The following is a 13,767-nucleotide window of genomic DNA, read 5'->3' as shown; positions in this document are numbered from 1 at the left end:
CTCTACAGACCTCTGAGACCTCAGAGACTCTTGTCAGAGCCTGACAAAGAGTCTTTTCCATTGGAAAAGATGCTTTCCGTTTTACAGAATGGGCTCCCCAGGGCAGATTCAGGCTGCAGGCTGCCACGTCCAGAGGCTCTGTGACTGCCCAGCCCCCACCTGCAGCTCTGCAGCTCCGAAGGCGGCGCATCCTTCCTGCCTGGCCGCTGTCTGTCTCTGCCGTCCTTCCCTTCCCGCAGCAGGAAGCACTGTCATCCTGGCCTCTGCCGCGCTCCCCCTGCCTTCCTGTTCCTGGCCCGGGAACTGGCTTCTTCCTTCCCCAAGGCCCCGCAAAGCCCTGGCCCCCAAGCCTGCAGCAGCATGGTGGGGGCAGGCACCGGGCAGAGGTCAGCAAGGCCAGAGTGCACACCTCCTCCCCTCTGTGCTGTCCGCAGCCCCAGGACACCCTCCGGCCTTGGCCCACGGGGTCTTGGCGTCAGCCACAGGCGTGGCGGGCGTGAGAGCGGCACAGGAGGGTCCTGCACCCCCCCCCGGGAAGTGCTGGCACCCCTCCGCGAGGGCCAGGCAGAGTGGGGAAATGTCCCATGGGTTAGGCGCTGGCAATGAGCGAGGCGGCGGGCAGCCGGCCGACTGCGACTGCCTCATTGGATCCTCACAGCAGCCTGGGAGGGAGGGCTCAACAGCCAGGTCAGCGAGTGAGGAAACTGAGGCTCCAGGCCTCACAGAAGCAGGCAGCCATGCGGGAACCCAGTCTGGCTGAGTCCAGGATGGTCCCTGCCCCAGGACCAGGCTCCCCTCCAAAGGCCGGGGGCAAAGGCTCAGGCCAGACCCCAGCCCGGCCTTCCTCCTAGCCCCTAGTCTGAAGCCTCAGAGATCCCCACAGGCAGGAGGGCCCATGTAGGAGGCACATGGCTGGCTGGTCCTGCGCCCCAGTGGCCTCCACCACACCCCTCCTTGGAGCCTGGCCTCCATCTGGCTTCACGCCCTGGTTGGCTGCAGGCAAAGCCCTTTAAGCTAATGATGCCGTTTTTTTCAAAAGCTTCTTTCCTGAAAACGGAGGGAAAGCCCAGCCCAGCCCAGTGAGAGCTGCTGGCAGAGCCAGCCTTGCTTTCCTCCTATGATGTGTGAGCTGGGCCCTCCCGCAGCTCCACACCTGCGTGTCCTGCATCCCTTGCTCCGTACAGAATCCCTGTTTTCTCATCAGATCCTCTCTGGGCCCACCAGGATGGGACTGAGATGGGCCGGCTGTGCCACATCCTGGTGGGACAGGGTCCCGGCCCTCTCTACAGGGCAGCGTGGGTGAGGGCTGGCCTTACTTGGTTTCTGGGAGCTGCCCTCAGAATGATGGCTGAGTCCACAGGGCATGGCTGGGCCCAGCTCCTGGTGCAGAGGTGAGGGGGCTGGCATGAGAAAGTGAGGGTAGAACTAGCCGCATCCTTGCAGCCCTGCCCCGCTCTCGCCCTGCCATCTCTCTCAACCACCACCCTGAGCGCCAGCCTCCCGGGCCCCTGCTCTCCAGCAGCCTCCTCCCTGCCCGGCTGGGCTGTGTCCTCTGTCCTCCCTCTCCCTCTGTGCCCGGCAAACTGTGGCCCCAGTTCCAGGGCCCGTGAGGCTTGCCCTGCTGCCCCCAGCTGAGCATGTCATCCCCACTCTGGCCCTGACCCACAGCACGTGGAGGATCTGTGTCATCAAGCAGCTCCTGGGCTGGGGTGTCATCAGCCCATGGCTCTGTCCCCAGGCCCAGCACAGCTGGCACAAGGATGGCACTGGGATTATCCATGAGCTTGGGGCCCCTCTGCATTGGCAGAGAGCATGGCCCTGCTGTGGCCACCCTGGGCCCGGCCCCGCTTCTCCCTCTCCCTGGGGTGCTTGGGAAGACAGGGGCTGTGTGGCAGGCCTGCCGGCTGGACACACACTCTCTGGGCAGCTGAGTCCAGCAGGACAAGGCAGCCAGAAGCCAGGCTGCAGAGTGGAGGGAGCTGGTGGGGAGCAATGGAGCTGCTGGCTGAGCTGGGGCTGGGCAGAGAGGGTCACCTGAACCTTCTTTCTTCACTCCTGGGGCCAGGCCTCTGCAGAGACCTGGGGGGAGGCGGCAGGAGCGTCCTGTCTGGTGACCCCCGCTAACCTGGCCAGCAGCCCCTGTGCCTCCAGAGCTGAAGGGGCTGTTGGTCCTCACTGCACATCCTGCAGGCCTGAGAGCTGAGCCCACACGCCGGGTTGGGCACCCCACACTTCTGCTGTCTGCTGTATGGTCTCGGGCAAATCATTTCCTCTCTCCAAGCCCCAGTTTTCCCACTTGCGAGAGATGCATCAGCCCCAAGATCACTGGGAGCTACAGACCACAAACAACATGGCTAAGAATAAACCGTCGGCCGGGCGTGTGGCTCACGCCTGGAATCCCAGCACTTTGGGAGGCCAAGGCGGACGGATCACGAGGTCAAGAGATTGAGACCATCCTGGCCAACATGGTGAAACCCCATCTCTACTAAAAATACAAAAATTAGCTGGGCGTGGTGGTGGGCACCTGTAGTCCCAGCTACTCGAGAGGCTGAGGCAGGAGAATCACTTGGACCCAGGAGGCGGAAGTTTCAGTGAGCCGAGATCGCGCCACTGTACTCCAGCCTGGGCAACAGAGTGAGACTCTGTGTCAAAAAAAAAAAAAAAAAAAAAAAAAAAAAAAGAAAGAATACGCTGTGTCTGGTTCATGCACACGGATCTCTCTGCTCTCACCTGCCTCCTGAATGCTTGGTTTGCTACAGCTGCTGTTTCACTCTGACCCTGTGTTGTCTTCAGAGCAAGGGGGGCAAGCCTCGCTGGTGGGAGAGGATTCATGGGAGTTGAAAGGGGCATTGTAGCTTGCTGGCCCAGGAGGAGGGCACACAGGCCAGAGTGCCCGTGACTTCGGGTCCTCAAGTAGATGGAGCAGATGGAGCATGGTGAGGGTGATGAGGCCGTGGAAGCAGACCCAGGTCCCCAGCCAGCCTCGGGCTGCTGTCCTGCTCGCTGGACTTACTCTCTCTCTCGATGGTGGCACACCGGGGGACTTCAGCCCCACTCTGTGCTCCCACCCTCCCTGACAGCTCTCCTGGGCTCCAGTCCTGGAGGACCCAGCCCTCGAGCCCAGCCCACATCCAACACTGGGGAGGATGACTGGAGGCACGGAGCTCACAACTGTGCACCTGCCAGAGGAGCAAGTACCACAAAAAAAGGGAATTCCCAGCGCTGGCAAGAATGTGGAGAAGGAGGCACCCACACAGTAATGATAAAGAGTATCCATACACCGATGGCAAATTCTCCAAAGTCTGCTTTCCCAATACCTCCTGCCACAACAATAACAGCAGGCACTGAGCACTGTCCGTGTGCACACAGCTCTAAGCACATGTGCATTCCACACGCCTTCACACCCCTGCAGCAGCCTCCATATTGCCACTGTCCAGATAGGAAGCTAGCACACAGAGGCTAACGTGCTCCAAAATACATGACCATTAAAAGATTGTCTTGGGAAGACAGGACTACGGGAAGCTACTGTTTGTCCTACAGATGTCTATACTTTGCATTTCTGCATTTTACAAAATGTAATCATCTCTTCCATCAGTGCTGGAAACGCCGCTCTCCCTCCCACTAGGTTGGCTGTTGGAGTGATGCTCACCCACCAGACATTCCTGACCTCGCTCATCCCCCACAGCCAACAGGCCACCAAGTTGCCTCCATTCTGAGCTGAAATGGGCTCTGCAGACTGAGTAGGAGCTTGCTGGCCCAGGAGGAGGGCACCACGGGTGGGGTGGCTGGGAGTGCCAGGCCCCCGCCCCCACCTGTCCTCGCCATCCTGACCACACCTTGGTATGAACGCCTTCTGGCCGCAGAGCCCCTCCCGGGCACTCCAGGGCTGCTGTCGCTCCACTCTCCCTCCTCCCCACCCCACTGCTGGCCAGCCTCAACGGCTCTCCCCAGATCGAAGTACCAGTGTCTCCCCACTGGCCCAGTCCTTGCTCAGAGGTCAAAAGATCTTTCCAGAACACAAGTCCCTCTCCTGCCTAAAACCATCCCCTGCCTCTCTGCTGCTTATGGGCAGAATCTGGCGCCTCCTTTGCCTCCTTGCCACCCAACCAGTGCGGCTCCAGACCTCCACGTGCCATGGATCTGGAACAGTCCCTCCCTGCCTCTGACGTCTGAGCTCCTGTGCTACTTCAGCATCTCACACTAAGGCTCCCCACCCAGGACTCCTGCACTTTTCCATAGTTCCATGGACTTTTCCATAGTTCTGCTGGCTCATTACCACTTTTAACACTTCTTTCTTTCTTTTTATTTTTTTTGAGATGGAGTCTCACCCTATTGCCCAGGTTGGAGTGCAGTGGCACGATCTCGGCTCACTGAAACCTCGGCCTCCCGGGTTCAAACAGTTCTCCTGCCTCAGCCTCCTGAGTAGCTGGGATTACAGGCGCCTGCCACCACACCCAGCTAATTTTTCTATTTTTAGTAGAGACAGGGTTTCACCATGTTGGCCAGGCTCTCAAACTCTTTTTTTTTTTTTTTTGAGATGGAGTCTCGCTCTGTCGCCCAGGCTGGAGTGCAGTGGCGTGATCTCGGCTCACTGCAAGCTCCGCCTCCCGGGTTCCCGCCATTCTCCTGCCTCCCGAGTAGCTGGGACTACAGGCGCCCGCCACCATGCCCGGCTAATTTTTTGTATTTTTAGTAGAGACGGGGTTTCACCGGGTTAGTTCAAGACAAGGGCTTCTGTTTCTCTTTTTGCAGTGGCATTCCCAGCATTGGACTTGGTCAGCAATTTACCCGTGGCTGACTTTGAGGATCCAAGGGACAAAAAGACACCATAGGATGTGTGGGCAGGTGTGGGGGTGAGGGGGAAGAGGGCACAGGGTACCGGGAGGGTGGAGAAGCTGTGCACAGAGGGGCATGCCGGGCGAATGGTGGGCCTGGGGGAACTGTCTGCGACATGCTACTTCGGAAAGTCTCTGGGACAGCAAAGTAAAAATGGCCATGAGGTGGTTAGAAATTGAAGAGGCCATCTGCCCAGCCCTCTAGGGCATTCCCTGGAGAACGTGGACAGCGGCCTGTGTGCCTGCCCCTTCTTTCCTGCCCCTTCTTTCCCCCTTGGCCCCTGTGCTATTTAGAACCAGATACCAGACACCTATTACCTCCCCGAAATAAGCCATCTATTATCTAGAAAGCCGTTTCACTCTTGTAGCCTTAATTTTCGAATCTCCAAAATAATAAGAATAATGTCTGTGTGACAAGGTTAAAACCTGTACACGTCCTGCTGTGAAGCAATCTGAGAAACCTTTTCACACTGAGGTGTGGCTCGCTGCCGGACACTCCACATCTGTGTGCGTGTGCACGCTTGCTGCTTCAAACAAATCCATCTCCATTTGGTAGAATTTAGAGGAGCTTTGAGGCCAGTGTGTTGAGCTGGGTGGTGATAAGGGCTTCCCCTAAACCCACCTGAGAGTCTGAATTTTGTGCTCCCAGAGGCACACTGAGCGGGAACGAAGCCCTCACCTGCCCTGGAAGGCCCGTTAGCACCCTGTCTGCCCGGAGTTCCCAGCAGGCTCCCAAAGGGCGTGTCCAGAGCGGGTGAAAGGCCATGGTGCCAGGGCTGGTGTGTGCAGTGAGTGTAGGCTGGGTGGACGTGGGGCTAGGGACAGCCTGGGACTCCAGCAGGAAGGGCCGGTACCACGAGCCCAAGAAGCTGGTGCTTATCTTGTGGGTGAGTGGGGGCGGGGGGGGCCTGAAGGCTCAGATTCGTATTTTATGGCAGTCCCTTTGGGGCAGAATGGAGACAAATTTCTGGAAGATGCTGGAAGCAGGGAGTGGCGACGAGGTTGAGAAGGGCTGGACCCGCGGGGAGCATGGGCTGCCTGAGTACCCCGTGGGGGTGGAGACCAGGAGGAGGGGGCCTGAGCAGATGCTGAGCTCCCAGCACAGGACTGCCGTGGGGCAGCCCGCTTTGCCACGCAGTTTCCCTGGCTTCCGTGGGGTCAGGGCTCTGCTTGCTGGCCGGCAGGACGAGCGGCGTTATCAGACAACCCAGCTGGCGCAGAGGTGGCCCCCCAGTGCTGCTAAATCGGGGCCACCAGCTCCTGCCGCAGGAAGAGGGAAACGCAGCAGGATGTCCTCTCCTGTGGCCGACAAGTCCTTTCCCATGAACCCCTGCTGACCTCGCTGGCCACGTGGCGGGGCTCCCCGACTCACCACCTGGATCTGCCCGGGCCTGGCTGCAGGCTAGGGTGCTGCGGGCCTCAGACGGGGCCGGGAGTGTGCCTGCGGTGAGCCCCGTGCAGCCTGGCCAGGGCTGGCCCCTGCTCCCCCACCGGGAATGAATGCCCGCACCTTCCTGCTCCAGACTTGTCTCCTCAGTGTGACCGGAAAACCCGGATTCCAGAGGAAGCCAGTGTCTGAAAAGGATCGAAACTCAGGAATCCCCGGCTCCAGCTGGACACATTGACTGAATCTTGCTGAGAGTCTAGGGGGTGTGAGAGGCTCTCCAGACCCTTCTCCCTGCCCACCCCCAACTCTGAGGCGCATCTCAGAGGAACGTGGGGCACAGGCTACTCCTTGGTGGAGAGAAAACTGCCCTGTGGAGGAAAATACCCAAAAGACAGCAGGAGGGGAGTGAGCCAGACACAGAGAAGAACCTCCCCTTGCAGCTGACTTCACTTAATTTCCCTGGGTTCCCCCATTCCCCTCTGCCCCATCACACTCAAGTGCTCCCAACTTTCCTCCTTCCTTATCTGGCTGGCTGCAGCAGCTGAGGCCTCCCAGGAAATCCCACTGGACACCTCCACCCCGAGGCCCCGCTCCTCTTCCAGGGTCTCCCTTTGATAAACTATCCTTGAAGCCAGAGACCTGAGACTTCCTCTGTCCCCACCATCCCCAGCTGCTGCCTGCCTCCACCCCAGTTTATCCCCTGGGTTATCCACTTGCAGTTCCTGTCTCCCCTGGACACCAGCCTCCTTGCTGCTGGCGCTGCCCCGTCTCCAGCCTCGTCTCCCCCACCTCCCATCCACTCCTCCCAGACTCTAGCCTCACCGGACGACTCACTTGGCCACATTCACCATCTGGACTTGCCTGCCTCTGAGCCTTCACGGGGTTCTTTGCCCTGTTTGGAATTCCCTGTCCTGGAGTTCTGCAGACCCCACCAGGAAGCCTTAGCTGGAAGCGACACTGCCTTCCTGTGCAGCTTACAGCCACCAGCTGGGCCTCACCAGGGCCCCTGAACACTTTCATCCCTGGGCGATAGACGTCTGATGGCATGTCTGTGTCCCTGCAAGGCACAGGAAACCCCTGCGGGATGGGGCCAGGTCCACGTCCTCCCTGGGCCACGCTGGACAGGCACTATGCTGGGGTCTTGCATAGAACTGCAGGCTCCTTCCCTGGGTCGGGGTGCCACTGCTGGGGGTCATGGTGGAGAATTCACCAGACAGACCACACATCACACCTCACACCCTATCTGGGCCCAGCCACGTGGGGCCGCTCTGGGAGGGCACAGGACCCCTTTAGCTACACTGGCTGTGTGCCACAGGCCTGGTGGAGAAGGGAACAGCACCCGCATTCGAGTCCTCAGAGCCCTGAGCTGCAGCAGAAGGTCCCCAGGCACAAGTAAAGGGGGCCTGGTCCCCACATCCTGCCTGCACTGACTTGCATCCCTGGGCCACACATCTGTCCAGTCCTGGGCCTGTGTGACTCAGCTCACAGCAAGGGCAAACGTCCCGAGACCAGGCCACTCCAGATGCCCAGCAGACCCTGCTCTGGCATGTCCCTAAGCTGGCAGCCACCGTGCAGAGGTGCCAATGGCCTCTCTCTAGACGAAGCCCCAAGAGACATCTGCGACCTACCCTCTCCACCAGGGCAAGACTGTGGAACTGAAGCAGGAAACCGAGTCTTGGAGTCCAGCCCAAGCACACACAACCCACACAACCCCGGTGCTTGCCAGCGTATGCCATGGTTATGCTTGGGGAAACTGAGGTGCAAGGAGGGGAAAGGAGGGGGCCCAGGTCACACAGAAATGACTTTATGGGGGAGGCAGGACAAGTCCGGTTCTATGACCAACAGCACACGTTTAAGGGGTCAGCTTCAGGGTGCTCAGGCTTCCGGCCTGCTCCCACCCAGCTGCTCTGACACCCGACTGCAGCTGAGGGCTTGTGCTCCCGCCATGGCATCCCCCACCAAGCTGGGGGCTCCCGGGGTCTTCAGCCTAGCAGGGGATAGAGCAAGGTGCAGGGCTTAGGGAGGGATGACCTCAGTCTCTATTGCCATCTCCCCACCAGCCAAACCCAGGTCCAGCCCAGGACACCCCTCTCCATGGGGCCCCCACTTACGCCCTCTCTCCTCTTCATAACTGGGTCGCTAAGTCACTGCACCCACTGCAGAAAATGGTCTCGTCACCCTTCACCCCACATCCCGCCGTGCTCCAGCCGGGAGCACAGCACACTGGCCTCTCCCGGTTCTCCTCAGACCTGCAGAATGTTCCCTGGAAGCCCCCTTGCCTTCTGGGCCCCTCCTCCAGGGTCCCCTCCTGGGTCTCTCTGCTCCCTCTCCAGGTCCTCAGCTCAGCCTCAGACACTGCACTCAGGCGCCCATCCCATGTCTCCTCTGGGTTAAGTGTCTCCCATTCTACAGCCCTGCAGTCCAACCAAGCTCTAACAGCCACTCACAAATACATCCTGAGCACCTGTGAGAGCCTGGTCCTGGGCTGGGTCCAGGAGGGCCAAGGGCAGCACCCTGATCTGACCTGCCCGACTCAGGGGCCCAGACAGATGTTCTCCTCCCTCCTCCCCTGGTTGAGCCAGACCTGTCCCCTCTCCTGGCCTCTGCCCTTCAGCCCGTGGACATACAGGTGGTGGGCAGAAGGCAGGCTTTGTCGGGCTTCCTTTGGGCCTCCTGGGGATCTTGGGGAAGTGACACACGTCCTTGCTCTAAGCTTCTCCATGTGTAAAATGAGTCTGACACTCCCTGTGAGAATTACAAGCATGTAAAGCCAGTATTTAATTCCTATGGCGTGCAGAAATGTTGAGGTCCCCATCGCTGGCTTCATAGCTCCCGGCACTCCCCTTTCAGACACTGGAACCCCTGACCCCGCCCTTCCACCCTTTGATTTCCAGAGACACCAGCTCCGTGTGGACTCCCAGCTCATCTTCTCAGCTTCCTCCCTGACATCGCCATCCACTCCCTATCCTGACATCGCCATCCACTCCCTATCCTGACATCGCCATCCACTCCCTATCCTGACATCTCCATCCACTCCCTATCCTGACATCTCCATCCACTCCCTATCCTGACATCTCCATCCACTCCCTCTGCCCCTCCCTCATCCCCCCCAATCCCTCTCTCCAACCCCTCCACCTCCGCCTCAGGTCTGGGTCCCTCCCCGCCAGAGCCACATTCCCAACACAAACCGAACCCCGCCTCTCCTGGGCAGGGGACCCTCCCGCGGGGGCCTCTGCTCCTCAGCCGGCCTTCAAGGCCCCTGTCCCCTCAAATCCGGGGACCCCTGGCCTTCCGCCCCTTCTGCCGCGCTGACAGCCCCCGATTCGCCTCCTCAAGATTCCTCTGAGGTCCCAGCGCGCACCTGCACCTGCACCTGCACCTGCACCTGTCAGCCTCCTGCGCACGGGAGTCCCGGCCCCTGCGCTGCAGCCCCGGCCGCGGGAGGTGGAAGCCCGGCTCGAGCGCCCTCTGGGGGACCGCCCGCGAGCGGAGACGTCGGGCGTCGGGAAGTGCGCACCCGGTCTGGGGCCGGGATGGCCGGGATCTCCGGTGCGCGTGGGTCGGGCCAGCGGCGCGGCGCAGAGACCCCGCGGGGAAGCGAGGAAGGGCACGAAGGATCCAGGCTCAGCGCGCAGCCCGACGGGGCCCGGCTGGAGGACCCGGAGCCACCCACGGAGAAGCCGATTCGGGGCCGGGAGGGCGAACCCTGCGCCGAGGCGCGGCCCGGCCGCCCTGGCCCTGACCCGGCTGCAGTCCCCGCCCGCCCTTTCCTCATCCCGAGGTCCCGGGCCCCGAGCGCCGTGCTCCCTCCGGCGTCCGCGCACCGGGGCCACCGTGTCCCCCGCCCGTCCCCGTCGGAGCGGTCTCAGCGCCCGCCCCAGGTGCGCGGTCCCCCTCCCCGGCCGGCCCCCTCCCCGGCGGCCCCGCGCTCACCGTCTAGGAGCCCCAGGCAGAGCCCCAGTCGCAGGCACAGCGCGGCGCTCCGCTGCATCTCCGGCCGCTGCGCGTGGGTCCGACCTGAGCGGCCGCGGCTCGGGGCTGAAAGTGTCGTCGCGGGCGCAGGCTGGCCCGGGGCGGGGCGGGGCGGGGACCCGGGGAGGCGGGCCAGGGATTCAGGCCGCCCCCGCGCCCCCCCTTCCCCCCGGTCCCTCCCAGCCCGCCGCGGGGCGTCCGGTCCACCCGAGCAGTGCGCGCTCTGCACCGCGGGGTCCGGGCCCCCTCCTGGGCGGCTCCGGGCGCGGGGACGCGGGTAACGCAGACGGCCTCGGTGTGCGCTCCGGAGGGAATGGAGCCTGGTGGGCAAGGGGCACAAAATGCGGCACGCGCCCTTTTCTGTCCTTTCTTTCCATCGATAAAATCCAGAGTAAGCAAAAAAGCAGTACATGTAAAAATAGCAGTATGTTAAATCTTTGAAAATATTGGCGCCAGCCTGGGCAACATAGGGAAACCCAGTCTCAAAAATAAACAAATAAATAAATAAAATAATAAGCCGAGCTTGGTTGTGCGCGCCTGTAATCCCAGCTACTCGGGGGACTGAGGCAGGAGAATCGCTTGAACCCGGGAGAAGGAGGTTGTAGTGAGCCGAGATCGAGCCACTGCACTCCAGTCTGGGAGCCAGAGCAAGACTCCGCCTCAAAAAAACAAACAAAAAAAAGCAAACAAAACCCGTCCAGCAGTCTTTAACTACCTGCACAGTGGCGATGCACAGTGCCGATGGAAGCTGCACCCTTGAGCGGGACACCCGGGATAACCGACCCCCACCCTGCAGGCCTGGCCTCCAAGCTTTAGAACCCCCCCAAATGTTTTGTTCTCAGCTCAATCAGGACCCGCCCCCACCTTTTTAATAAAGCGACACTTTGCTTTTGCTTTCTGACTTGGCAACCCTCTCACAGACTTCCGTTCTCTTTTCAGTTTGTCTCTAGATTTTTCCTGTTTAATAATAAAGCCCATGACCATGACTGTCTCATCCTCCCTCCCTGCTTTTCGTTTCATTCACATTTTCCATCCCCCCACCCCGCCCCCCAAAGTCCGTTCATCCTCGCCAAAAAGCAAGAGTAGATTTTCGATAACCACTACTAGCTCTCTCAAACCCAGGTAAGAATTGGCTATATTATTAAGCTGGAATCGCAAATCAGTGAGGATAGTTTAGAAAATTTAATAAATAAGGTTGGGGAAACTAGGTAACCAAATGATACATGAAGTTAGGTATTTATCAATCATATATTGATTTTTTTTAGCTTTGAAAGATTTATTATGAGATGTAACACACTTATGGAAAGTACATAATATATCAGCATATTATAAACCTGAATTTTAAAGCAGCAAACATCTGCGTTTCCATTCCCCAGGCCAAGGGACATAGAATGACATCCCCACATCCCCTCACCACCCATCACAGACCCCTCACTAACCCCCAAACATGGCCACTACCCTGGCATTATCATTTCCCTGCTTTTCTTTATCATTTTATCACCAAAATATATGTTTTGCTCTTTTTTCTTTTCAGAATATTCTTTTTTTCCCCCCCTCAGACGAAGTCTCTCTCTTGCTGCCCAGGCTGGAGTGCAGTGGGACGATCTCACCTCATTGCAACCTCTGCCTCCCGGGGTCAAGAGATTCTCCCACCTCAGTCTTCTGAGTAGCTGGGATTACAGGAACCTGCCACCACACCCGGCTAATTTTTGTATTTTTAGTAGAGATGGGGGTTTAAACATGTTGGCCAGGCTGGTCTCGGACTTGTGACCTCGTGATCCGCCCACCTCAGCCTCCCAAAGTGCTGGGATTATAGACATGAACCACTGTGTCTGGCCCAGAATATACTTTTTTTTTTTTTTTTTTTTTTTTTTAAAGACAGGGTCTCACTTTGTCACCCAGGCTGGAGTGCAGTGGCGTGATCTCTGCTCACTGCAGCCTTGAACCCCCCACCAGGCTCAAATGATCCTCCCACCTCAGCCTCCCAAGTAGCTGGGACCACAGGTGTGCGCCACCATGCCCTGTGAATTTTTTGCATAGATGGGTTTTCGCCATGTTGCCCAAGCTGGTCTTGAACTCCTGGGCTCAAGTGATCTGCCTGCCTCAGCCTCCCAGAGTGCTGGGATGACAGGCATGAGCTGCCGCATCTGGCCAGAATATGCTTTTAAAATTTTAAAGTATACTTAGAGGACATAAGTGCAGACTTCTTAATTCATATATTGTGTACAGGTGAAGTCTGAGCTTTTAGTGTACCCATCACCTGAACAGTAGACACTCTACCCAAAAGGTGATTTTTCAGCCCTTGCCCCTTTCCCTCCCTCTCTGCTTTTGGAGTCTCCAGTGTCTATTACTCCTGTCTGTGTGTTTATGTGTCCCTACTGTTTAGCTCACATTTTGCATGTTTTTTTTTTTCACTTTATCTCAATGCATTCGTACCATTGATATTCTTTTGCTCAACACCATTAGTGGGATTCATCTATATTGATATGATAACCTATATTTTGCTCATTTTTGTAACTTCATAGTTTTCCACAGTATGATACACCACAATTTGTCCATCTACTTTTTTTTTTTTTTTTTTTGAGATGGAGTCTCGCTCGTTGCCCAGGCTGGAATGCAGTGGCGAGATCTCGGTTCACTGAAAGCTCCGCCTCCCGGATTCATGCCATTCTCCTGCCTCAGCCTCCCGAGTAGCACCTGAGTAGCTGGGACTACAGGTGCCCGCCGCCACCCCTGGCTATTTTTTTTGTATATTTAGTAGAGATGGGATTTTACTGTGTTAGCCAGGATGGTGTCGATCTCCTGACCTCGTGATCCGCCCACCTCGGCCTCCCAGAGTGCCGGGATCATAGGTGTCAGCCAATGCGCCCGGCCTGTCCATCTACTATTAATGGAAGTTTGAGTGGTTACTAGTTTCCAGCTTTTGCCACAACACTCTTGTATATGTTTCCTGGTGTACATATGCTGTCTTCAGCTTTGGTAGCCAGTGCCAAGTAGTTTTTCAAGTTATTTGTACTATTTTGCATGTTCCTAGCAGTGTAAGCAGTTACCGTTGCCGCACACCTTTACCCACAGTATTTCAGGTTTGGTTTTTAAAATGTGGCCATTCTAGTCGGTTTGCATTGGCATCTCATTGTGGTTTCATTAGTCTTTTTTTTTTTTTTTTGAAACAGAGCCTCACTCTGTTCCCAGGTTGGAGTGCAATGGCGCCATCCTGACTCGCTGCAACTTCCTCCTCCCGGGTTCAAGCAATTCTCCTGCCTCAGCCTCTGGAGTAGCTGGGATTACAGGTGCCTGCCGCCACACCCAGCTAATTTTTGTATTTTTAGTAGAGACGGGGTTTCACCATGTTGGCCAGGCTGGTCTCAAACTCCTGACCTCAGGTGATCCACCTGCCTCAGCCTCCCAAAGTGCTGGGATTAACAGAGGTGAGCCACCATGCCTGATCTATTAGCTTTTCTTTAATTACCCTTGAGGTTGAGCACATTTTTATAATTGGCCATGTAGATTTCAAGTCTTTTGCTCCTTAACTACCACTCCCCATCTGTCTTTTTCTTATTGATTTGTAGGAGT

The 13,767-nt window shown here is 57.7% G+C and overlaps 1 protein-coding gene across 2 annotated transcripts in view; it reads right to left on the bottom strand.

Moving 5' to 3' along the window:
• The window catches only part of FLT4 (fms related receptor tyrosine kinase 4), a 47,423-nt gene extending 37,138 nt beyond the window's left edge, over nucleotides 1–10,285 (bottom strand). Inside the window, exon 1 of one of the 2 annotated variants that reach the window (XM_050793147.1) lies at nucleotides 10,156–10,285. In XM_050793147.1, the coding sequence (XP_050649104.1) occupies nucleotides 10,156–10,213 (58 nt within the window). In that variant the 5' untranslated portion in view covers nucleotides 10,214–10,285. The remainder of the gene's footprint in view (nucleotides 1–10,155) is intronic. The other variant, XM_050793148.1, reaches the window with a different exon arrangement.
• Between the last annotated feature and the right edge of the window lie 3,482 nt (nucleotides 10,286–13,767).

The sequence above is a fragment of the Macaca thibetana genome, chromosome 6 (genome assembly GCF_024542745.1).
Source record: "Macaca thibetana thibetana isolate TM-01 chromosome 6, ASM2454274v1, whole genome shotgun sequence".
Lineage (NCBI taxonomy): Eukaryota > Metazoa > Chordata > Mammalia > Primates > Cercopithecidae > Macaca > Macaca thibetana.
This window is presented reverse-complemented; position numbering and strand designations above follow the sequence as displayed.